The sequence below is a fragment of the Manis pentadactyla genome, chromosome 16 (assembly GCF_030020395.1).
Source record: "Manis pentadactyla isolate mManPen7 chromosome 16, mManPen7.hap1, whole genome shotgun sequence".
Lineage (NCBI taxonomy): Eukaryota > Metazoa > Chordata > Mammalia > Pholidota > Manidae > Manis > Manis pentadactyla.
Genome location: NC_080034.1, coordinates 9,631,399 through 9,658,404, shown reverse-complemented (window position 1 = coordinate 9,658,404; position 27,006 = coordinate 9,631,399). Strand labels below are relative to the sequence as shown.

The window sequence follows — 27,006 nt, the reverse complement described above, 5'->3', positions numbered from 1 at the left end:
TAGAATGGTGTCTGGTGGAGATTAAGGACCATGTTTTATCTATATTATTATGTCTCCATTGTCCTATAAGCACTATGAAAACAAGATTCGAGGTGTTTCCAGGACACAGAAAAGGGTCTGGCATTACCCTTTTGAGTGGGGACTCAATAAATATTTTTTTAATGAATCTGGGCACATGGTAGCTGAGAGTCCTATGAAGACACAGTGAAGAGGTGGCAGATGAACAAATGAAGCGTTTAAAAGTTGTAATGGAAATGTTTTTAACTGAGAAAGCTGAGTTAGTTAGATTTTAAGTGTGTGTTTATATGTATGCATGCATGTATATATGCATGTGTGTGTGTAATACATGTAGCATGCTGCCAGGGGCCAGATGAAGCCGGAATGCCTGCTTATAGGATGGTTCCCTAGAGGGAACGGAAAAAGTCAAAGCGGAAAATAAAAAGAATCTAGCCAATGACCCATCGTGGAGCTATTAGGATAAACGGGGCCCCCGGGTTTCCCAGGACACCTTAACCTTATCTGTGAGAAGGTTGGAGCTGAAGAAGGAAGAAGCTCTGTGGAGTGACAGATGGATGGGGACAGACTTTCAGTTACTTTGACCCAGTCACAGTCTCAAGTGATGTTGGAAGTTAACTTTCAGGAACTGAAAAGTAGTATTAAAATCAAGAAAAAATAGACGCATGCTTGAGTAATGGCATGTTCCCAAACATTTAATTTTTGAAGGTCATCAATCCATTTTCCCAATACTAAACCGATCGTGGAAGAACAGTGAGCACTGGTCACAGGGATGTGCCTTCTGGACACACTTGACTGAAAGGCTGGTGACAAGTATCAGAGGAGAAGAGAGCCAAACGAGACACAGCTATGCCCGCTCGGAAGTGCCAGGGGAAACCTGTCCCTTCCTGAGGGCACTTTCAGGGTTAGTGCCCCGTCTGTTAGCGAGGGTGTACAGATCGCTTCCTCCGCCCACATTTCCTTCCCATCCCGGCGACGCCATCACCCACACCCCCTCCCAAAGGGAGTGCTGGAGAGAGTTACTGAAGGGTGGCACGTGATCGGTTTGGGAAGGAACTGAATTCCCACTTTCCCTCCCCAGATCTCCTGAGCTTACCTATAACCAGATAAACGAGTCTGTGCAATTAGCTGCTGTGAGTAACGCTCCCTCTTTCACCTTGAAGGCAAGATGCAGGTCTTAGTCATCTTAATGTATTTTTCCTCTAACATGGTATATAAAACACAGTGGTAAAATTTGCTGGGTAAATTTACTCATCTTTGAGATAGGGCTTGATTCTGCAGTCAGCATTTAAATATCTAGGTGCAATTTAACTCATTAAATTCAAATGGATGAACTAAGAATTTGGCACTGAAAATTCTTCTGTGGACCTTGATAAGTACCATCTTGTGGATCCTCTTGAATTCTATTCAATACCAGGCAGTACTGAACAGCTTGTATTCCTATGAATATGTTTAGTGCTAGTTTACTCCGTCCTTCACACTGAAAATGCAGTTCTTAAATTCCACCCCTTGAGGATTCATTTCATCTTTTAAAGTCGGCAATTCAAAAATGCTCAAAATGTACCCTCTATAACTTTACTTAATTGAAATCAGGATACAAAATGTCCTTAATGATTTTTCTGTTCCAATGCTGGCTAATGAGGCTGAATTTGTGCCTGTTTCACTGGCCTGGACTCTGACGTGTCTGAAGTTTGCTCACAACCTCACTGCGGCGTTTTCATTTGAACATGTCTGTGAAATGTGACACGATCAGTTTATGTGCACTATTTTTCCCCGCACATGTTGATTTTGTCTACTTAAATCCAAAAATATAACAGTTCCCCTAACAAAAGTTATGGGATGAAGGATGAAATTGTGCATTCTTAAGACAGTACGGCAGTGCTGAGACCTGCAAATGCAGTGGCATAATTCCCAGTCAAGGCAGGTAGTGTATGGCCTGATTCCCCTTCTCTGGTCTGTGGACATGCCCACTGTGAACTTCCAAGTATGGAGGAAAAGAACCCTTCACAGAGCACTTCCAGCCTCCACAGGAGACATGAAGATATGTCACAGCATGTTCAGGAAATTGTTTAGCCACCCCCGTGGTACCAGGATGAGTCAAGTGCCAGAGACTGGAGATGGCAGCAAAGACAGCAGAGCTAGGAATCGGGGTGGAGAGAGGTGGTGGCCTGGCAGGGCAGTCAGGAGTCCGGACTGAATGGGAAGCTGAGGCTGGCACGACAGCAGGCAGGCAGAAGTCGGGGTAGATTCCGAGGTGAGCGCAAGCAGAAATCAGGCGAGTGGATGAGAACTAGCAAGACCCAGTCTCCCAAGGGCAAAGTCATACGCAAATGGGACATTTAAACATCTGCTGTGGTAGTGAGAAAACAAGAGAACCTCAACAATTACATCAGCAAGGGAACCTAAATTATGAATGATCAGAATCCCCACCACGGAAACCTTAATTTTGAGGATTGAGGGTTTTAGGATCGGATTCACTTGGGCTTCAATTCTGGTCCCGCCAATTAAGAGGAGACAGATTCAGAACTAGATATTTAACCTTTCTTTCTCTATAAAATGGGAATAGCACCACCCACCAATAGTAACTTTGAAATGATTAAATGAAATAAGGTAAGTCAATGCTTAGCACTCAGTGCCTGGACCGTGGTGAGCACTTGATAAATGGTAACCGATTTAATGATCTTTAGTCATAGACCTTTCTTACATTTCCTGATACCACATGGACAGATCAGGGCACATGAGGAAAGGCTGACTGCTGGGTACACCCAGTCAGAAGGGTCTGGAGGGCAGGGTACCAATCAGCCCAAATTAGTACCAACATAATATCGTTTTTTTTAAGATATACTTTTTTTCTATTTAAGTATAGTTGATATACAGTCTTAAAATGGTTTCAAGTATTCAACACAGTGGTTCAACAGTTCCCATATTATTAAATCCTCACCCCCACTATAGCTTAATAGAAATACTAATCAGTGACTGACCACACATCAGACCACCTGGCTCAGTCCAAGGTTTAGGTGAAGTATTATCATTTATTCAGATGACATTTATTCAGTCATAGCTAAGGGGGGTTAGATAATAAGGTCACAACTTGTAGCTTATTTTGAAAAGCTACATTCAAGGAGAAGAAAGGACAGGGACAGAGAAATGGGGAAGTTGTGAAATGACTTAGAAATTGTGACATCCCAACCTGAATGAGGAAGGCAGGACTGAGAATAGCGTCATAGTATGGGTTCTTCTTTCCTCGGCTCCATCTATTTCAAATCGTTTGTTCATGCTGAATTACATCCTTTTCCCATGTCCTTACACGAGCTATTTGTCTGAGCCCTGAAATAATGAGATCTTTATGACTAGTGTTGCTGCTATCGTAGATGTACTTTTAAATATTTGTTAAGAAATAAAATGCACTTAGGATATTATGGATTACTCACATAAGTATTTCATTTCCATTATTTTTTTTCACATATCATTGATTTCAAAATGTGGTAACTTTTTACAACATCTGTCATAAATCTTATTTCCGTTCACCATGTAAAAAAAGAGAAATCTTCCCAGATAGTGTGTAATGTTTTCCTATGTAATTAACACCTCCTTCACAGTTGCGGGTGCCAGTCAAGGCCCTGTCTCCCCTTCCTTGACATTTCCTTCATACCTTGTTCAGGCTGAGCTGATGCCTGAGGGTGTGCCAAATACACACACGGGGACGGGGAAGCATTTGAGAGGGGCCAGCCGTATTAGCAAGACCTGGCACGTTAGAAAGACTACACATACATACACACACGTACATTCCCCTGCGGGCTTGGGGTCTGCATGCTACCCTTTATCCAAGTCCAATGACTGCTGTAACCTTGACTTCATCTCATCATCCTCCTCAGCAACCCAGACCATTTGTCATCGAAGCACCAGTCATCCATTATTTGCATTCTTCCCTTCTTAATGTTCCTGGAGGGCCAAGTGTTTATAAATCAAGTGGCTAATTTAAGACACACGTGCTCTCACACAGCAAGTCATCCTGGAAGCGTCAGGTTATTTTTACTGTTGAAAATTTGTAGATGTCATATGTTTAAATAGCCTTGGGTTGCTTTTTTTTTCTCCCTGCTATAGTGACCCTCTGCAGTCTTGCACACAGCAAATGCAGATGGATGAAGCCATTAGATGATGCAAATATAACCGTTCCATTGGGGAAATCTCCTGGTTTCATTTTTTTTTTAATTTGTATTTTAGCATACATTCAGAAAATGTATGTATCATAAGGTTACAGCCCAATGATTTTTCACAAATTGAACACACTCATGGAACCACACATGGTTCAAGACAGAGAACATCCCTGTCACCAGCCCCATAAACCACCCTCAGCTCTCTTTCAGTCACTCCCCACTCCCACGTTGGGAACCTATCATAACTCCTAACAGCATAATTAGTTTTGCCCATTTTTATTCCTTATGTAAATTGATCAATGTTATGTTTGCAAGATTCACCCATATTTTTTGCATTAGTATATCCCATTCATTTTCACTGCAGTGTAGTATTCCATTGTATGAATAACCCACAATTTATTCTTTCTATTTCCACTCTTAAGGGGCACCTTGATTGTTATCTTTAGATGAAAAAATTCCATATGCATAATTACGAGTTGGTTACACTTTTTAAACTGATGCACAATACATATTTTAGAAGCTTTTCTTGATATACTATCAAAGCTTTTCAAATTAAAAAAAATGGAGAATTGGAAAGAGGATGGTAGAAAGAGAGGGAAAGAACTAATGTTTATTATTAGCACATGTATCAGACATGCAGGAGTAGTGTTGTTTTTTAACTGTGGTAAAAAACACGTAACATCAAATTTACTAAGTTATCTTAATAATGATTTTCAAGTGCACCATTCAATGGTGTTAAGTATATTCACATTATCGTGAAACATCTCCAGAACTTTTTAGTCTTGCAAAATTAAAGCTCTCTACCCATTAAACAACTCCCTTCCCCACCCTGCCCCACCACCTCCAGCCCATGGTAACCTCCATTCTACATTCTGTTTCTGTAATTTGGACTACTTTAGGTACTTCATACAAGTGGTATCATACAGCATTTATCTTTTTGTGACTTATTTCACTAAGCTTATTTAATTAGCATAATGCCCTCATGGTTCAGTATTCCCTTCCTCTTTAAGGCTGAATAATATTCCACTGTATGTCTAAACCACATTTTGTTCATTTAGTCATCCGTTGGTGGACATTTGGATTGGTTCCACCTCTTGGCTGTCCTGAATAGCACTGCTCTGAACATGGGGGTGCAAATACCTCTTCAAATATCTGCTTTCAATTCTTTGGGGTATATACACAGAAGTGGGATTTCTGGATCATATGGTAATTCTACTTTTAATATTTTAAGAACCCTTCTGGTGTTTTCCATAGCAGCTATGCCATGTTACAGGCCCACCACCAGTGCACAGGCATTCCAGTTTCTCCACATTCTTTTTTATCCTCAACAAACCTTTCAACACGTAAGTACCAATTTTCCATAAGAGGAAAGGCCCAGAGTCCAGTCCAAGTGCTCCTGAACTTGACAAGGGGCTTTTTATTCTCAAACTTTCACATTATCACAAAACTAATTGAACTCTATTGTTCTGAGCTACAAGCTGTGCAAGATATTAGGGACTCTACAAGATTGTCTGACTTTAAATATGAAAAAAGAGCTTGAGGTATAAAGCAGGGGTTCTCAAAGTATGTTCTCCCAGCCAGTAGCATCAGTGTTACTGGAAACTTGTTAGAAATGCAGGTTATGAGGTCCTACTCTAGACCTACTCTATCAGAAACTCTGAAAGTGGGCCGAGCAATCTGTGTTAGCTAGCCATCCCAGGGATGCTCATGCACGATCAGGTTTGAACACCACTGGGCTTAAATCATTAGACAAATGTCTAAACTGCTGTCTAATAACATGTACTTTGTCATTATGCTGGAATAGGTCACCATCCATTTGGAGAATCAGCCAGATTCCAATTTATCAGAGCTGTTTATGAACAAATGTCCCAGGGACCAGGCATCCTCGCCAGGAAGACCACTCCCATCTCAGCATTTCTGTTACCTGCCAGGATTTCCATCCCCACCCACATCCATTTTCTGTCTCACTTTACAGAAAGTCCCCAGGGAGCCTGGTGCTGAGGGGACTGAAATGGAAGGAGACAGAGGTGGAAACTAACATGCAATAATCATTGCTCCCACCGGAGTCACAAGGGTGCCCCAGGCCCTACCGTCAGCGGCCCCAGGCCCAGCCCCTGACCCCACGTGTCCTCATACAATGCCCCAGAACCCTGCCAGGAAAAGAACAGAGATTCCCAGATTACACTTTATGGGAAAAAGGGAGGAATCTGATTTTAGTTCTACAGTGAGAGTTGTGGTTTATGCCCGTTGTCTTGGCATAATTACTACTAATGAAATACTTACCAAATTATCCTGGCTTAGGTAATAAAATTCAGCCCAGTAAAACTCTGCTGTTACCTCTTAGGTGCACTGCCTTTTCCCTAGTGCTTCTAAGTGAAAAGAGGAAAGGTTTTTGGGAGGAACAGGAGAGTGGGAGACTGTTCCGTGCAGCAGCTGGGGCCTTGAGTGGGGTAGGAAGACAAGGGGTTCATCCCAGGACTCTTTGGAGAGAAGAAGATGATGTCTGAGAGTGGGCTTCAACTCTTACAGTGACTGAAGTCGTGGCCCCCCAATAGATTCTGCTGTGCTGTCAGAGCCCCCTCTGCAGGCAGCTGAGCCTCAGGCTCTAAGGCAGAGTCCTACTTAAGGTGTGTTTGGTAGTATGGCTAAGAAAATAGTGACTGTGTTGCTTTGTAAAACACATCTTTACAAATTGTTCAAATCTGCTTTAGGGCATTACTAGAAACTCAAGCCTGGAAACCGCCTTTAAACTGAAAACATGTGCCAGCTAAAGAAATCTGCACACAATACGTTCCAATGATGTAACAACCCTAAAGTGTATTTTACCTGCGCATCCGCCCTTAGCAAGGACGCAGAGCAGCCTCAGCACTCCCCCGGGGCTCTTCAGCGTGCACATCAGACACTGACCCCTGCTGGGCTGACCTAAATGGCCGGGACTCCGCAGCGATATGCAAGAATTCGGGCGCTTGCCCACCCCCCATGCTGAACCCTGAGTGTCTTTTCCTCCTCCTCTGAAGACATGCCGACATTGTGTCACCATATCTGACACTTGGTTCGTCTCAAACATGAAGTCTGTAATAAAAGATGATCAATAGACAGTCTCATTTTCCCCACTTCCTGCCCAAATCAATATACAAGTCTCCTTTAGAGAAAGAATGCACACAAAAGTTGATCTTGCAGTTTTAACTTACCTCAACCTAAAAGAAAGGACCAATCACCTAGATCAATGCCATCGACTTTGTTTCTTTGTGCTCCTGTGAATTAATAAATTACAATGCTTCCACTTCCTAAGTAAACTTTTTATCATTGATTAATCCTCAGGGTCTAATTGACTTACCATTTACCAAAAGACCCAATGTATTGATTTTCAGAATGTGTAAACTGCAAGACTCGTAAAGGATATACATGTGTATAACTTGTCATTAAATACACAGAATGTTAAATTATATATTCATTCCCAATCTTTCAGTCCCTGCGAGGATCTCCAGGGTTCTCATCTCTAAAACAGAAGGTGCATGAACACACCACTAGTGTATTTCTGTTCTTAATAAAACTTTTAAACACTTGTTCTGTAGATCTTAGATCTTAGCTAGGATTATTTATAAAAGCAGCTGCTGTTTTTGTACAAGGTCTTAATGGTATTCGCTTACCTTTTCTTCAGCAACAATGGAAGCATTTACCACCCAATCACTATGTCCTAAGTGTTACTTGTCTCCCAAAGCTTCCTCTTCCGGTGGCCTTGGACTTCCCACCTTACTCTAAGCCTAGATAAAAACCAGAGAGTTCAAGCAACTTTGCCTGACACGTTCAGAGCAGGACAATTCATGAATTAAATGAGCATTTCTATATTTGTGCTTATAATTCTCCCAAAAAAGCATTCAAAGATCAACCCAATACTTTCACTTTTTCAGTAGCAACAAGCCTTAGTATGTATTAATATACTACCAATATGATAAAGAAATAAAGTTATTAATAGCATGAAATAGAGTGACCATATTTAGAAAACATGCTCAGAAATGTTTCTCGTTCAAAATGTATGCTTTCAATACCTAAGCTTACTTCCTTCTTTTAGAAAGGAAAAAACATTTAGGAAAATAAAATTGTAATAACTAACTAACTGCTCTTTAAGTGATATTAGATACAATCACTTAGAAATGTTAACACAATCTTATTTTTGTAACTCTTACAATTGGAATTCAGTTGCAAACTTGGGAGAGTTAACATTCACTTACAATAATGAAGATTAATAAGCAAGGAGTATATATTTAGTATATATATATATACATTGTATGTATGTATATATGTGTGTATATGTATATACAAATAATTAACAATTATAGTTATATTTTATTATTATAATATGGCTTAGGGAAGTACTTTTCATACTTCAGTGAGCATAACAATTGCTTGAAGTGATTTTAAAAGTGCAGATTTATAAAGCCCCCTTCCCCAGTGATTCTAGATGAAGCCCAGGAATATGCATTTTTAACACACAATCTCACCCTCAGGAATTCCTGTGAAATTAGAATTGAGACCATGAGAAACACCATTTAAGATGACAAATACACGTATTTTGCATCTGAAACAACAGAACCATCAGATAAAATGCCCATATTAAACCACTTTTCAGACACTTTATATTACTTTACTAGTGTATCAAGGTAGGCAGTATTTGAAGGGCTGCTAATAGCAATTAAGATATATTCATTCCAAGCACTATTTTTCTCCTCATGGTTGTTAAGATTTGGCTCATGCTTCTTAGGCTTCATGATGTTTAAAGGTTACGTGGACTTGGAATTATTTTTTAACTTTCAGTTAATTTTTTTCTGCCTCTGAGGTTGCCATGTAATATTGTCTTATCTTAAAATAAAATGAAATCACAGTATTTATTCTCTGTTTCTCTTTGGTTTCAAGGGAAGACGAGGAAAAACAGGTCCTCCCGGAAAACCAGGACCCCCAGGACCACCTGTGAGTAAACCTGATGACTGCTCCCTTGCAGAATTCATCTTTATTGCTACGTGTTGGCCTAAGGGTTATTTTAGTCACCTGTAGATAATAATGTCCATCTTTCCACTGTTTCAAATGGTTGACCCCCCTACACCTCTCACCACCACACAAACGAAGAGGTAAGGCAGGTGGGTAGCTGTCAAACACCTCACCCACTTCTTTATTACACAGGCAGGAGCAACTGTCCTGCCTGCAGGAACGTCCCAAGCCAAGCCTCCAAAGAAATGAGTTCTCTTCTAAACCTTCTGGCCCCCGTCTCCGCAGCGGCTCAGCATCCAGGCTGGCAGGAAGTTAGGTGTCTGGGGAAGTGCTCACTTTCTTGATACAGCTGTTTGGCTAGAAGTTCATAGAAACATTGTTACAGAAGAGAGCTTTAACCAGCTTACTGATCTCTTCCTTTACCCCTGGGCTTAGAAAAAGTACTCCATTTCTGGTGGTCGTGCTCACTCTTCGGCGCCCTGGAGTCTGGTTTGAGTCCCAGCTGGTCCACGGACGTGGCACTCTCCGAGGTCGCCAGTCCTCTCTGAGGCCCGAGATGCCCTGGGCGCTTCTCAGGCTTCACCTCACTTCCCTGCGCACCTGGGGTTGACACTGCTGACACTGTCTGCTTGAGACGCCCTGTTCTCTAGGTTTAGTGATTCTGATTTTTTTTCCTCCTGCCTCTGAGGCCATCCTTATTTTGTCTCCTTCATTAGCAGTGTTCCTTCTTCCCCAACACTGTGTTGCTTGGATTAACAATCCCCAGTGTTTTATTTCAGCACAGACGTTTGCTCTGAGCTCCAGGCTCATCCATCCCCTGCCTGCTCACTGAGTCTCCTGGCAGGTCCCGTACATACCACAAGAGTAGCATGTCCAAAATTAAACTCGAAATTAATCCTAGAATTTTTTCTCTCTCCCTCATCCTCTACATCCAGACAGTTTCTACATCATGTCAGCTCTGCATCCCAGGAGCTCATGAATCCATTTCCCCCACCTCCCTTCTCATTGTTGCTGCCTTAGTTTAGGCCCCTGTCAATTTGCCCCTATATTTTTGCAGCCATCTCAGAGCTGGTCTCGTTGCCTCTACCTTCTACAAGTGGAGTAATATTCCTAAGTGAAACTCTGACCGTGTAACTCTTCAGTGTAAGTCTCTGTATAGCTTCTCTTTCCTTCAGGATGAGGTCCACGTCCCCTGAGTGTCATTCTGGGCCATTCTTGCCCTTCACTCTCTGTGCCTGACCTCCTCTGTGTCCTTCCTTCATTTGTCATCTGTAGCATAATCTTCCCTTGTTATCTCAAAAACATCATACTTTGAGCATGTTCTCCCATAGGCCTACTAAGCTTCTCTATCTCCACGACTCACCTCTACATCATTCTCTGCATAGCCCTTGCCAGAGCTCTTTGCCCGTGGAGGTGTCCTCCTCCATGACCCTTACAATCCATTACCCCTGCACTGGTAAAGCACACAGCACATTGCTTTGTTATTGTTATTTTCCGAATCTGACCATCCACTGCACTGCAAATTTTTTTGAACCTGTTTTACCACCATGGCCTAGCCCAGTTCCTGTGGTGTAGTGTGTAACTATTAACTATTTAATGGCTGAGTGAACAAATGATTATATTTTGTAGATGAGAAATTAAAGCCTAGAAAACGGTAAAGACCAGAACTACCCTGTACTACCACTAGAGGGCTCCCAACCAAACACTGTAGGAACCACGCAGGGTGGGGTTCATGTGCCCAAAATGAGCATCATTGCTGCCCTGTCACTGACTTCATTTCATCCACTTCAGCCATTCTAGTGAGTTGTTTTTCTAGTGATGAACTAGTGTCAACTGATAACCATTATAAAAGCCAAGTAGGGAATAAAACAGGCATAAATTGGGCATCCTGAACTCCAGTCTTTAAAGGAATCAGCTTTGTTGATTTTTGTTACAAATTTTCTGGCCAAACAGAGAACACATTGTAAGATTTTTCAGTAACTGTCTGGTACCATACAGAAGAAAAGCTGGTGAAAAACAGGTAAGATTAGACCTTCATGTAGTTTTCTAAACATACGTTGCTCCTTTCAAACAGGATAATAGTTGTGTCAGAGGAGGAATTTGAATGATGAAGGCCTTTATGAGAAGCTGCCAAACGTCCAGGAAAGAAGAGGGTCACACTGAATCCTGGAATGAGTTCTCCACTATAGATCACATGAGTTTACTGAAGAATTTAGAAAATTAAGAAATATATGACTGTATGAAAGGATTTATAATATTCAATTCCATGGGTTTTAGTTTATTGCCAGAGTGTTTGGGGGAAAGAGGTACTTATTTTATTTCCAGTATTGGATTTAGAATTCAAACTCAGCTATGGGTCTGATACACAGAGCTCACTAAATCCTGACTACATGGTATTTAAAAGCAAAGTAGTTTATTATCTTTTGTTAACATAATAAAATACCAATTTGTTAGACTGCAAAATAAAGGGAAAATCTATACAAAAAAGACAAGGTTTTTATTCATTGATGACCTATTGTTTAAAAAGAGGTAGTGTGAAGGCCTACCATCAGCTTATTTTCTGTTTAATATTGTGCTTCATGGAAACTCTGTCTTTTTGATTCTGGGATAACTCCTCTCGTTGACTGAAATATATTTTCTCTAAGACGAGTGTCATCAAAACCTTATCTTGGGGTACAGTTTTCATTAGCTTTTGGGTTTTTTTGAAGTTGTTCAGAAGAAAGGTGGAAGTGCTGACGTGCATGCCAGCATGCAGGAAGTTCCTGTTCATACAGGACTTGGCAAAGGGCAGCGTTGCACGGAAGGTAAAAGAGCTGGCTCCCCACATTTGTCTGTACCGCCTCCATGTTTAATTTTTCTAAACATAGCGGACTTTAGCAAGAGGACTGTTGTTTCTCAAATGGTTAGAAATGAACAGAGTTCTTTGAAATCAGTTCCTTCATGATCATATTAACCAATTTCTTAAGAAAATTAGCTAATTAAAGAAAACAAACTGCCACTAATTCACATAAACCGTTTCACAAACATTTATTGAATACCCAGCTACTATGTGCGTTTGGCTGTTAAGAGCTGCAGAGATGAATAAGGTATTGTCTTTGCCCTCTAGGCATTCGAGTTTAGTGAACAGACATAGGCAGAGAGAAGAGCACTTAAAAAGATAGTGGCCGGGATGGTTTCCTTCAGGAACTGACAACTGAAATATGAAAGTTGAGCCTTAAAAATAAATGGGAATCCTGCAGTTACAATAACATGGATGAACCTGGGGGACATTGTGCCAAGTGAAATAAGCCAGTCGCAGAAGGACAAGGACTGCGTGATTCCACTAACATAAGATCCAAAACAGCCACACTCCTAGATGCTCAGGGGCTGGGGACTGGAGGAAATAGGTGTGAAGTTTCAGTTAGGCAAGATGAAGAAGTTCTAGAGATGCGCTGTACAACGTAGGCCTACAGTTAACAAGACTGTATTATGCCCTTCAAAATTTGTGAAGAGGGTAGGTCTCCTGTTAGGTGTTCTTACCACACAAAAAAAGAACAAAAGACGTAATGGGCACAAGGGAACTCTGGGAAGTGTCAGATACATCAATTACCTTGATTGGGTGATGGAATCTCGTGTTTGCCTATGTCCAAATTGATCAAACTGTGCAATTAAATACATGGCGTTCTTTGCGTATCAACTGTGCCTCAAAAGCTGCTTAAAAAATGTTGAAGATGTCTGTCCAGTAAAGCAGGTAGAGGGAGGGGGAGAGCTGGGGGAGGGCGTGCAGCCTGGCAGGACCCGGCCAGTCCTCCTGTGCGGAGTCCCACGGGTCATGGGAAGCTGAGACAATCTGTGAAGAGCTCTGAGTGCGAAGTCTCGCGGCCAGATTCTATTGCTGGGCCCTGCTAGGGCCACGCTGGGGCTGGAGTGTTGCAAGTAGGCAAGATTCCCTGCAGCTCTCTTAGCATATACCACCTTTAAAGTATCAGCAGAGTGTTTTTTTTTTTTTTATCTCTGTTAGGATGTACCATGGAGCTATTTATATTTTATTACAATTTGTATTTGTCCCACGGACCTATTTGTATTTTATTACAAATATATAGCTTAAGTGACGTCTCCCTTATGGACATTTTTAGATCAAAATGTTGTTTTTCATTTATGGGTCTTTTTCAACATTGTACCCTACGTGAGCTGAACCCTCCTTCATAGCAGGAAAGAAAGTAGGAGAAGTAAGGAAAGGCCAGCTGGGGCTAAAATCCTGATGAGATTGAGGGATGGTGTATGACTTACCCCGGTGGCCTGCACGTCAGATTCCTAAAGCACGTGGTGGAATTTCCCATGACGATTATAATCGGTCTTATCAAACATAAAGCAGATAATACGTAATATCCCTCAAATGAGGTAACAGTATATAACTATAGCATATATATTTGAGCAGTTAGCCTTTAGAGAAGTTAGGGGGAGAAAATTTGAATCTGATCGGTGTGATTGAAAAAAACCACGACACAGGAATTATCTGGAGGCATGGATTCTTTGATAACAGCATACTTTGCTCAATTCCTTCAAGCAAATGGATGCCCCTTAGGGGCTTTACAGACGTTCCCTAAACCAGAGTTAGCGCTGTTGAGGAGAACATCAATGAAGATTGTAAAAAGCGGAACTGAAGGAAATCACAAATGGCCTGGAGGAACTCAAACAATCAACATTTTAACTTTCTACTGGTGGTTCTTTGTTCTGAAGCCAAATTTGTATTTTCTCACTCTCTTAAGAAACATTTGTACCAAAAAGGTGACTTGTTTACAAATAACTCCCCACAACTTCCACTTTATCATAAATACTATTTGCAAAAGGAAATACTTTTCCTGCTGAGAGAGTCTATTTCCTAGAGAAAAAATAATTCTATTAATGGAGTATTTACTAAAAGTAGGTCTGTTCGACTAATACAGATCTAATTGACTGTATGAATTAGTGTTTCATCAAAGTCCGACATATTACTACAATTAAGCTTCCCACATTTAATAGCAGTTTCTTTTCTCCTTGAGAAATGCTTACACATGTAAACTACAATGATAAAGTTATTTTTAATCACAATGCTTGTAATTGAGGAGCAACTAACCGGCTAAAAGAGCTAGCCATGACCCTTTATGATGAAAATATTTTTTTATAAAGTCTTGGTCCAATTTCCTAATAAGAGGGAAGAGTTGGTCTTCCCTATACAAAAGGAGAAGCTCCAAGATGCCTCCAAGTTACTTCTGCTGTCTTGTTTTGAATGACTATTCTTCACTGGAGGGACGCCATTAAGTGCAGTTGTCCTGGATAGATTACCAGCAAATACATGAAGATTATGTCTGAGGGCAGTTCTTCAGAGGAGGCGTGAGGGCATCAAGCATCTCTGCAGGGCAGGAAGGCCCACGACCTCCTGAGGAAGCAGGCTGAGAAGAGAGGGACCCACCAGGAGAGTCATCACAGCACGCGCTCTGCACTAGCTGAGGCCCTCTGCCATCGCCTGTGTAACCCTCACAACTGTCAGTAGAAGTAGAAATCGTCTCATTATGTAATAGGGTAGCGGTGCTTGGAAATGTCAAGTCACTTGCCCAGCATCACACAATATAAGGTTTTGGCGGGGGGATTGGGTGGGTGCAGACTTGAAAGCTAGGAACTGATCCCTAAACACTCCTGCATTCCACTAGATCACAGTTGTGAAAGACAAGCTTCTAGTTTACAACTTGGCTAAGACTGGCTACATTCAGCCTTCCTTAAAAATCACACACTGAGCACTGTTTGATCTTTCCATGGTAACGTAGGGTGCGGCAGTGCCTTAGGACAGCAGCATAGTGTAAGAAGGCTGGGGGGGACCTGATCTTTCTCCTTACTAGCATGTCCTTGGACAATTCACTGACATTTCTATGTCTCAGTTTCCTTTCGTGTAAACTTGAAATGATAATAGTACTGCCTCATCTACTTCCCACAGTGGCTGGGAGAATCATATGCATGTATATGAAAGATGTTTCTTACAACTGTAAAGCTCTGTCTAAATATAACCTAAGCCCATCACTATGATTCTGAACATCCATTTACACATTCAGTATTGTAAATGGAAGAGATTGTCTTAAATCTGTAATCGAATCGACACATTTTTTTCTCTTCACAATTTCCCAAAGTACAGTTAACAAAAAGTGGAATATCTTCCAATGAATTGCTAAAATGAAGCTCACGTGCCCTACATCTGGAATACTTACTGTAGATGATGTAAATCTACTTATGAAGAAATACAGAAGTTACCCACAATTAAGTAATGATAACTGGCTTCAGAGATATTTTTTCTCTGTATAGAGGAAGTATAGAGATATTTCTATACTTTCAACTTCAAAGTATTCAGAGAGGGTTTTTCTTCTCTTGCTTGCTTGTGGGATTTGCTCATGCATCATCTGAGCCATTGCATTTTATTAGTTGTGAGGTTCTCTAAGTCTCAACTACCACCCCTCACACTCTAATAAAAATTTCTCTCTCTTCTTTTAAAGCCTTCTAGTTATCTGAGTAGCATAAGCAATAGACAATAATGGCCTCGTGTTATGATAATGAGATTTGGAGAGTCTCAAGCCTGAAAATGCCTTAGTTTATTTCAAAGTATTCTGGTTTTTAGTTCTTTTTGAAAAGAGAGGAAAACAGCTGGAAATGAGGCAGAGCAGGAGGGAAGGCAAGAGAATTTAACTAATGAGCCATTAAAGGAAATATGTATTAGGCCACCCCTTTGACATTAACTTTACTTCTCATTCATCATCACTGAAAAAGTGTTTATTAAAAACCACATTCATTTTAAAGTGTGTTATTACTTCTTTCTGTCACAGGCAGGCTCTTGATTTCCTTTCATTTTTTTCCTGGCATTGTTTTCGTGCATTGTTTCGTTGTTGCAGTGTGAGAATTGAGCAGTGGGCTCAAATGTGTCACATTTCAGTGCATAGCAATTTATGCTGAAAACAGAAATTCAGGAAATTTGTAATGTAGGGCAGCAGCTCCCTCTACTGTTCCCACTGAAAAAGCTCTTGGCAGAGAGGGACGTTTCCACAGCCCTTTGGAGATGTCCAAGGTATGGACATTTTTCAGTATTTGTTGCTTAATTATAAATCTACATGATTTTCAAAATTTGTTTTCAAGATTTTGTTGCATTTTCTGCTTATCTTGCATTTTAAATACGAGCTGTGTCATCCACAGTCCTTTTCGATGTCAACTTGATACTCTCTGGAAGTGAAAACCCTTAACTCATGGGTATCTAAAACGCCTATCTGTTGTAAAATGCTCATAAAACTCTATAGTGTTCATTTTGTGGGTGCTGACTCCAATGGAATTTGTGCTTGTTCTCTAAAATAACAATACAGTTTAAAACCTATACAATCATATTATTTCTGTTTTAGGTTTCACTTCAGTGTAGAAGAGCTTTTTACCTTTAAAGTGTAAGTCATTGCACAATCCTAAAGGTTATAGAAACCTGTGAACCAGTTAAAATAGTAAATTTAGGCTGTGAAATTGAACTCATTACCTCAACAAATACTTACGATCATCTACCATGTGTGCATCACTATTACAAACATGAAGTTTATAGTAGTTTTTTTTTTTTTCAAAAAAGCAGCAACTACAGACTAGGTCTTTACCCTCAGTAGCTTATGCTCTACTAGGAGTGGGGAGCAACGGTTAATAAGCAATGCCATAGATAGACAAGACAATTACAGTTTAGAATGAGGTGCTACAAGGGAATAAACTGGTTAATGTACAAGTGATTTGGAAAGAAGAGTTGTTACTCTAGTTAAAGGGAGCCAGGTGGCATCTCTGAGCAGCTAGGTGACATTACTTGAGAAGGAGCTAGCCTTGTAAGAGCCAGAGCAAGAATTTCCCAATCAGAAAGAGCAGGATGTGCAAAGGGCCTGAGGTAGAAAGAGTTCAATGTATTCAATAAATGTAAAGAAGCTAGGAGAAGAACAGTGCCAGAAAGGGGTTTGGAGCTGAGTGACTTTTATCACAAATGGCCTTATGTGGGTGGAAGCAAGTATGGTGGAGGTATTGGGGGTGGGTAATAAGTGGCAAGGAAAATAATCAGTGGTCACATCTCCCTTTTGTGAGCCTTAGTATGTGTGTTTTTACCTGAGGTGGTTAGATTTTTATTTTGATAGGATGAAGTTCCTAGTTTTAGGATAACCCTAAAACTAACATCACTTTAGTGCGTCATTTTAGTCTTTGCACAGAGAACAGGCTTGCTTGCTGAGAGAGAAAAGAAAATTGACAGAGCTTTGATAGTAGCCTGTTTAATTTCAGTCTTGCCTCGGCCCGGTGGCTACTATATTTTTCATTAAGGGTAGACTCTCATCACATATAAGTCAGTCTTTTTTCTCCACCACTAGACCTGATGCTTCCTTTCTGATAGACTATGGGCTGGGTTATAGCAATGAAAACACCATATAGCCCTCAAAACACCATAGAACTAATGCCTTCACAAGCCTGTACCCCATTATCCATACCACCCCCAACTTTCATATCTTACATCTCCAACTTTAGTATGCTCTAAGGACCACAGTACAAAATTATTGTTTTCAGCATATAGCGAGGCCCACCTATAAAACAAATTAATGCCCCAAACACATTTTTCTCTACTGAATAAAGTGGATTACCAAAAAGTATGGTTAAAACATTTTATTTCTTGTTAAAACACCCAGTATGTGACTATATACATTTTGAGGCTCAACATGTCTAAATGCAAATCCAGTTCATAGTCTCAGCATCTCTTCTAGCATCCTTGAACTGATCAGGTCAGATGTCTCCATTTTCCTTTCAAAGAATCTCAGTCTCTTCGGTCTATTAAAGGCTAAAGATCATGTACTATAATGATAATATCTTCAGAGAAAATGAGCCTAACCATTTATATGAGTCAGTTGGATAGTAATTTCATTTCTTAATAAAAAGAAGAAGACTTCCTCAGATTTAAAAATAAAGACACATAAGACCTTTAAAATGGAGATATGGCCAGTTAATCATTTTTATTGCCACTTGTCCCTCCCTGGGGTCATGGTCCCAGACAAAACAGCTGTTGCCAACATTGCTAAAATTCCGGCATCACCTTGTGCAGCCACAGAATACGTAGGCATGCATGAAGGGCAGCTGGGGCTATCAGGCTGAGCCTGAAAACTTGCACTTGGATTCAGTTCCCTAATTACTTCTCTTTTTTTAACCCTATGAACAGCAGCAGTGGGACATTATTACCTACTTTCTGACTTTCTAAGTTTTTTACTAATAGCTACACTCTGGTGGAAAAGGAGTTTGTCTTTTAGCCACTGATTTTTCATCTTTCAAGATTTCATGACTATTAAGATTGCTGCACCGACATGTGTTATGTTTTGCTGCACCGACATGTGTTATGTTATAGCAGTGAAGGAACACAATAGTTGAAATCCTTGATACCTGGCCACCAACCTTGTTGCTAGTTGGCCCAGTACGTGGATTATGGATTAAACACCATTTCCTTGTGGTGTGTAAACATTAATGTCTTGATAAATGCAATTGGCCCCGGAGAGAGATTCAGAAAGGGAGACTTGTTTCCCAAATCATCTTACAGTTTGTATTTGATGGCAAAGTTTCCAAAAGTAGTGCCATACAGTGTTTAACTTTATCACTGTATAACTCTGTTAGGTAGACAAGAAAAGATTCTCCATTTTGACAATAAGAAAACTTTGGTCCTTGGAAAGAAAGGGGCTTAGCTAAATCCACGCAGCCAGTTTTCTCTGCATAACAACGACCATCCGGTAAGAAACTCTTTTGATAAAAGGGAAGACTGAAAGAAATTCCGTAACAGAGAAGCAACCAGTTCCCAGGATTATCAGGAGGACCCAAAATGTGGATGGAAATTTGGTAGGAAATGAAACTTGAAGCAGCTTCAGCTATAATTTCATTACAAAGTAAAAAAGTTCTGGGGCAAATACAGCAAATAGGATTTAGTGACACTGGATTTCATGGGGATTTATCTTTTCAGAATGCTTGAAATATTCCAAGCATATTTTAAGAACTGGAAAAAATCACCCTACGAGATATGTAAAGGTTAATATCACTAATTTCTTCCTCACTGGCCTAGAGTGTCAGCATCTTCTCTGTTGCATGAAATCTTCTGTGGAATGGGTCTGGGTGTTTGAAAAATGAATTCACTTCTGTTTTCTCCTGAAACTCCCCTGAGTGTGCCTGCTGTAACCATGGCTTCAGTTGAACCAAGAATTGTCACTTGCGGATTTATCACAACCTATAGATCTGAGAGAAACCTTGATGGCACACATTTGAGGTCAAAGTGGAGACTACTATCACCCCAAAATCAAACCTAGGATTGTTCATTTGCTTTTCTCCAGAGCTGTTAAGGATGTCCCCAACTATTCGGACTTTGCAGGGGTTCTTGGCCTGTGTGGAGCTTGGCGGTGTGTAAGCCTGCACATCAGCCTGCTTATCACAAGTCCCAGCAGTTCGCCTTGGAAATACATTTTCTCTGCACAGGAAGGGTGTCATTCTACCAACACTTTTAAAGAGATTGAATGTTATCACTTCATTACAGTAAATGGAAACTCAAAGCACGGACAGGTGCAGGCTGGGTAAGCCAGTTACCCCCCCTCATTTGGGCGGTATATTGTGAGATTCCCGAGGGCAGAGGAGGCAATTGCTGGTGCTCTTATTCCCCAGGTATGGTGTTTGCTGGTGGTGAGCTTTCGGGGACACCGCTGGATATAAATAATGTGTTGCACACATCCCCATCCTACCAGTTTTCGTGCCCCTGTGGCTTTTATCACCTTGTGCTGGGTCAACAATGCTGCTTCTGTGGGGTGGCAAGCCACTCTCAGGGTTCCCATTGCTCCTCATATTGCAGGGAGCTGACAAATAATATTTTTCTTTTTGCAGGATATGCTGGGGAGAGATGAGTATGACATATTTTATGGATGGATGAGCAGAATAACAGCATTAGGGGAGGCATCATTTTTTTTCTAACCGTCATGCCATGGAAGTCAGTCCAAAACGACCCACTCTATCACTAATGCAGCGGGCGCTATACCAATGAGATTGGTTTGTTTCATGGTATTAGGGAAAAGAAGCTCCTTTAAAAATGATTTTTTTTTTCCTCCTTTGGAAAAGAAATCATTAAAAACTTAGGAGCTTCATAGCATAATTTAGAAAACCTGCTTTAATGAAATGTGTTAATTATGCCCATTGAATGAATTCACTGTCACAGTCTGTTCCTCCCACTCCTGTTTCAAAATGACAAGTAAAACCAGGGACCGTGCGATCTGGGAAAACAATCAGGTCACATATTGAGTATTTTGCTTATTCATACAACCATAAGCTGCCTATGCTTGAGTTCCCTCAATTACACAGCTCAGTGTGCCGACCAGGAGAGGCAAGCCCAGCTCAAATGAGCACTTCCCGGAATACACAGAGGAATGAGTTTGAAAAATGTCCAAAGTGGCAGATGTGAAAAATTCTCCTTCAAGATGCAGAAACTGCCTTCGCTGTGGTCCCTCACTTGTTAATTGCACTGCTTCTGAACTTCTGAACAGGGGATGCTTGGCAGTATCTTAAACTGAGACACTTAGGAGCAATCCATCTTCCAAACTATGGTGCTGTTATGGCCACGGTACGGGGAAGGGGGTGGGGCTGGATAACACAAGAGCAGATCGTGGATTATAGTGCTATTCAGAATTTCCAGAGATTCACCAAGAAGAAGCGTCTAACTGCTGGCTTCTAAGGAAACTGCTTGTTACCATTTTCAAAAGAAGTCCCAAAAAGATATCCCTGACGAATGCTTAACCCGGTGTATTTTTGTATCACTTAAATCCTCCAGATTCCCAGAAGGCTAATCCACAAGCCTCTCTGCCACAACAAGTTGAATGGCAGTATTACAGTCTTATTTGAAGGGTATTTCACTTGCCTTACTAAGTGTGACAACTTCCCCGTGACTGTTCTCTGCAATTTCATGCTCATAGGAATGTAAGCCTATCAAAATCATCCCCACACAACATTATCCTGCTGGTCAGCTAGTCCTTTTTCCACCAAGTATGACCATTTTTATTTTTCCTTTTCTTTTACCATCTCATAAGTGCTAAGACTCTTTGCCTCTCATCTGGAGTCACTGGAACTTCAAACGTTATTTAAGATGCTGACCAAGATTGCTCACTTCTTCCTTTTTCCCCTTTCAGAAATCTTCTCCTTCTCTCTAATCCGAGCCTTCCGAGATATCAGCGCGTCTGTGGTCTGCCTGCGGCTCTTTCCTGTCCTGACCCTCCCCCCGTCCAGTTCACTTTCCTCTTGATTTCTTCTCATCGGCCAAATCTTTGACAATGTGCATCTGCACCGTGGTCCAGAGCTCTCTCCCTCTCTCTGTGTGGCCCTTATTGATTCTGCATCTCATAAAGGAATCCTGTGATCCCTTACCATCGAAGGCCCTACTTGATTTTTTTTTTTTCGAGTTTTAAGATAATTGCTATTTTGTTTTCCCATTTGTCACCCTTCTCTGTGAGGCGGAGAAAGGAAGGAGTTAAAAATAACAAAGCTATGGGATCAGACTGACATGGGTTGAAATCTAGCCCTTGTCTACTAGTTGCAAGACCTCAGGTAAGAGAGTTAACCTTTTCTTACATGTAAAGTAGGACTAATACCTAACTCATTGGATTGTGGCAAGAGTAAAATGCAATCATATATGTCCCTGCCACACACTTATTACTTTCAAAGGGAAACTGTTTTTATTAATATTATTATCATTATCCCATTTTATTATTCTCTGCCATCTGCCCATTATTTTTGTCCATCTCAGGACCTACCATTTCTAAAGCAAAGTGTTGATACGTCTCCCAGTTCTGACATTATTGTTCTCATGCAACTTTTTCCTCTGTCTGCCTGGCTCCCCTCCTTTCTGTTTCCTTCTGTCCAAGTCTTAATAGGGATATTTCATCCGTCTAAGAATGTTGACCTAAATGTATTCATTGACTTATTCATCATCCAGCAAAACTCAGTAGATTCCATTTTCAATGTGAATAAAAACATCTGTTTAAGGATGAGGGCCCTTCCAGTTTCGTGGTTATATCTTTGTGCATTGACCAAATGGATGACACAAATCCTCCTGGTTGGCTTGAAACCTGCATTTTCCCTGACCGTTTTTATTGAGTCCCCACCTCTTACAATCAAAGTTAACCTTGAGGCTCAATGCAAAAGAAGTAACTTCGTTTCTCAGAGCCTCGTGCCGGAAAGCCAGGGCCTTGGCCTGACCGTAGCAGAAGCAAAAGAGGCTTCAGGATCCTGCTCCTTTTCCAAACATTTACTCTGTCGGTGGCATCCTCCTGTCCCTCCTCCCCAGCGGCCATCCCTTTACTCTTCCCCCCTTCTGCCTCACCCAACATGTTCTCAGGAAATATTTAATAAATAATCCATAAGAATATATCTGTAAGAATGCCTTGGTTCTAGCATTTGTTCATTGTGTGATTTGGGGGACAATCTCTCAGCTTTTCCCTGTCGGATGGAGAATATAATAACACCCACCTCACTCAGTTATTATGATAGTCAAGTAAGAAAACATGTTTTACAATCACATTACCCTGTCATCCAAGAAAATGTAAATGCACACACTTTAGAATCACCCCAAGCTGTGTAAATATGAAACATTAGGATTACATCTCCTCGGAATGTTTGCACTTGAGCTGGTAATAAAACCCAACAAAATAAGCCAATCTGTCTTTATGAAATTTTAGGCAAAGACCGGAAAGTTTATGAGATATTTTCAGGAACAAGAGATCCTTCCTGGGAAGCTTAAATTTCACCTCATACGTCCCATCTGGCCCACATTCCCATGTGATTCCAAAAAGGAGAGCTTTGAGGTCTCTGTGTTGAAATGTAAATATATTACAAACACTTAAACATTCAATGAGTCTTCTCTTGGCTTCAGAAATAATATTTTGCTGTTTGAGAGTTTTCAACAATGTGGGGGTGGGGGTGTTGGTATCTCTTTAGTCACTAAAAATCTGTAGGAGAAGCATTGTCAGAGAAAAAATAATCTGTTATAAAATTACTACTGTTTCACTTACATGATTAAATCCCAAGAGACAATGAAAAAATTTTCATGTAAAGCAAATATTTAAGATAAATAAAAGGATCTGTGTGGTTTTTTTTTTTAAAGGAACAGATTTCCCTAATATTTTCTATTGAAACACTACTATTGATTTTTCTCTCCAAGTTAGGCTACAACTGTCTTTGTTGTAATTCTGGTCAAAATTCTGTCCATAAGCACTTTTCTACCCATCTGGAGCTCACTGCAACTTTGTTTTATTTAGCCAGACTCTTAGATTAATCTAAATCTCTTGGACCTCTTTTTTGTGCATTTGGAAGAAGCAAGACCTCTGCTTGGTTTGCTACCATTTCTGACTTAAACTAAAACCAACAAGCAGGAAACTTGGCTTCCCCGTCACAATTCCTTTTGTAAAAAGTGATGATTCTATTGCATTCAGCAAACATTTTCAGGGAGAGGTGAGCTACTATGTACTGCATCCTACATTATGATAACATAAAAAGATGAAAATTCCTTGTCCTTTCTTTCCAACTGGGACAACAGACTGTACACAGGCCACCGTAATCAATGTGTAAATGTGCTTTACCACGTCATAGATAATGTTACAGAGAGAAATATATATGAGAGAGACTCATTGTGGCATTAGCTTTTCCAACAATTGCTATATATTTGAAATATGCTTCCTCTTACAATTTCTAGCAATGAGTTTAGGCTTCCTAATGATATTTTTGTAATACAAGGGGGAAAAATTTGCTGATCTCTGCCTTTTCTACTAGTCATTAGAAGATTGGAAATGTTCCTTGAAAATTAGCCCAAATGACTTCCCAATAACAAACTTTCTATCTGTTCTTCCAGCAGAGCTGTTTCTAGCATGTTTTAAAGAGAGTTGATCAGTACAGCTTTTCACAGAGGTTTTTGGTATTTCAAAGGTTGTTACTGAAGCTAATTGGAAACCCACAGGGCCAGAAGGCAGTTGTGTGTAACCTGAAAATACGTATCTGTGAATCCTGAAAGGAGCTCCAAATAAGAGACTGACGAGCTATGGGGCACGGAGTGAATGGCATCCTGATGGCTCCAGGGGGCCTGGTCAGAAGCTGTGAAGAACTGAAGGATGCTTTCAGAGAAAAGAGGGAAAGGAAGACCGTTCAGGAGGGGGGATCAGAGCAGGAGCGGAGTGACTGAGTAGCCGTGGAGGTCTGGATTCGGCATGTCTAGGGTGTCTCACGCTGAACCAGAAGGCCCTGCCCCTGACACGCGCAGAGGGCTTACAGCCAAGACCAGGGAAGGAGATAAAAGGCAGAAACAGGGTCCTCCCAGCTCAGGGCACTGCATGAATGGCTGAAGAGGGAAAGCACAGCTCCCGCCGGGACTGGAGAATCGTGGTTTTAACACAGAGCTCTTCCCATATTTTACACTTTGGGAATCTGCAGCCGAAACCAAAATCCACTGAGGAGATGGTAATGCAAACAGGTCGTCATTTTCACGCTCTGCGTCTGCTGATGCTGGTGGCAGACATGATATTTCTCTGTTTTCCACCTTTAGCAAGATTTTAGACAAAAAAAAAAATCTTTTTAAATGCTTTAAACTATTGCTGGGAGGATAAGCTCCGAAGCTGCATATAGCTTCAACTCACTTCATCGCACCAGGTGTAGTTCTTTGCAGTAGGGAACATCAGGATCCCACCTACACCGGGTGTACAGACCTTGCAGGTAACTGCACCTGAGCACAGTTGGGTCCTGAGCCAGGTGTATCTCCCTGGAGTTCATAAGACATTTAAAGCTGCTTTATAATTGTGTACTCATCACATTAACCCAGATGTCCTATGTTTCCCAACCCAATGCAAATAGAATAAAGGAGAGCTGCATGAAAGGGAGACATTGTATAGTCATGATTTCTGTATAGCTATTTAAAGTTTACTATCCTAGTAAGATAATGGGACCTTTTTTCTTCCCATGATTCTTCAATTGGTTTTCCTGCTAGGGCTCCTGAGACCATTAGCCAATACTGATGTGCCCTCCATAACTGGCCTCTCTGCTCCCCTGAGCCTGGGCCATCTACGCATCTCCTTGATGAGTCCTTATAGTTGCAAACCTCAGAGAACGTGACCTCTCAAGTGCCCGGGAGCATCTCCTAACACTGTATTATACCAGGAGACCTCTCACTTACTACAAGTCTTACCTTCCTCATTGTTGATGGATAGTCTACAAGATGGACAGCTCTTGCTAAATTTGGAAATAAATGACTCCTTGGATTTTGTCCAGCCCTACTTTGTACCAGAATGGAAAGTAGAAAAATAGCACATCTCTTGGGCTTGTGGCTATAGGACAGCCACCGATTCCAAGACCCCAGGGCCTGTATTGTTTTTGTGACAGTAAACAGAGAGCTGCTCGTGGCATTTACATGCACAGTGTTTCTCTCTGATCACTAGGAGATGGTTTCTTTCTGACAGTTTTGAAACGAGCTGTGAGTCACTGCTTCACTGGCTGCGTTCAGCGTGGAGGCAGGGCGCCCGGGGACTCTGACCTGGTGTCGCCGCGCGGTTCCCTCGGCCCTCTGAGAGGGTGTGTGTAAAGCATTGCCCACAGGGTTGACTGTTCCCTATAAACCTCTGCTACATTGAACTTGGGATTTGTGGTACCCAAAGTACCCCAGTAACTAAAAGAACGAGAGAGAAAATGCCCCCCAAATGCTCATCAGCAGATTAGGTAGTAGAGCCTAACACTGCAGACCGACCCCATTGGGAGCACTGCTTCGTGGACATGACATATTTTCGCAAGCACAAAACATAAGAAAATGTGGAGGTGACTTTTATGGGTTTATTAATCTTGTGGATATCTGAATAATGCAGTTCAGACTTTGTGACTGTCCAGTGGCTCTGTTGAGTGAGCTGTGCTCCTGGGCCGCCTTTAGAGGGGGGAGCTGCCCCGAGCTCTCCCGCCCTCCCCCCGGGGCACGCTCAAAGCAAGGCCAGGAGCCTGGGCGAGGAATGTGTTCTGTGTGCGGAGGAGAGCCCTGGGCTGCAGGCAGGTAGCCGGTCTGTAGACCAGACGCGTTCTCACCCGGTGATTTAAAACCTTAGCCCCCTCCTGCTGTTTTCTCTCTTCTCACCCACACCGCCACCTGCTCGGTGCCGCACAACCCCTCCTTCCTGCCCTCCAGAACCCCTCGGAAGGCTCCCACTTCTCATATCCTCTGACCACGTGCTCTCCCGGCCTCTGCAAACAAAATGCGTTTTGCGTACAGTTGTGGATCGGGAGGAATTGTTTGGCATCTTCAGGCATCATCCCCCTAGCATAGGTTGAGAGAATGTGTGAAGATAGACGGGAGATGCGAAGAATAGATAGAGGGGCTTCCCTACACTGTGCAGAGGGACTGCGTCTAAAGGCAGCGTGCGTATCTCACCCCCTTCTGCACCGTGCATAGTGCTGGCTCGTAAGAAATGCCAAAGGAAAGATTTGTTGATTTTTTTTTCCATTTCAGTATGGTAGGTAGAACATGGAAGAGTTATCGCCCAGTATTGTCTAGGTCACAGCCAGCCAGCATGATTTGTTAAAATTAGTGCAAAAATTATTTTAGGCTGAGATAATGATTTTCAGTGAAGATAGTCGAGGAGATGAGTTTGGGCCCAGGCTGCCCACATTAAAGATAAGTGCTACCACTCACCAGAAATGTGACTTTGGGCCAGTTAACATTTCTAACCCTCATTTTCTGTATCTTTGAATTAGAAATAATGATGATATATACCTCATGGTGTCACTGTCAGAATTAAATGAGTTAATCCACATAAAACCCTGTATA

The 27,006-nt window shown here is 41.4% G+C and overlaps 1 protein-coding gene across 1 annotated transcript in view; it reads left to right on the top strand.

The window, feature by feature from the left end:
* Positions 1–27,006, top strand: part of COL19A1 (collagen type XIX alpha 1 chain) — a 285,300-nt gene that overhangs the window by 174,023 nt on the left and 84,271 nt on the right. Inside the window, exon 16 of the mRNA XM_036916243.2 lies at positions 9,087–9,140. Within this exon, the coding sequence (XP_036772138.2) occupies positions 9,087–9,140 (54 nt within the window). The remainder of the gene's footprint in view (positions 1–9,086; positions 9,141–27,006) is intronic.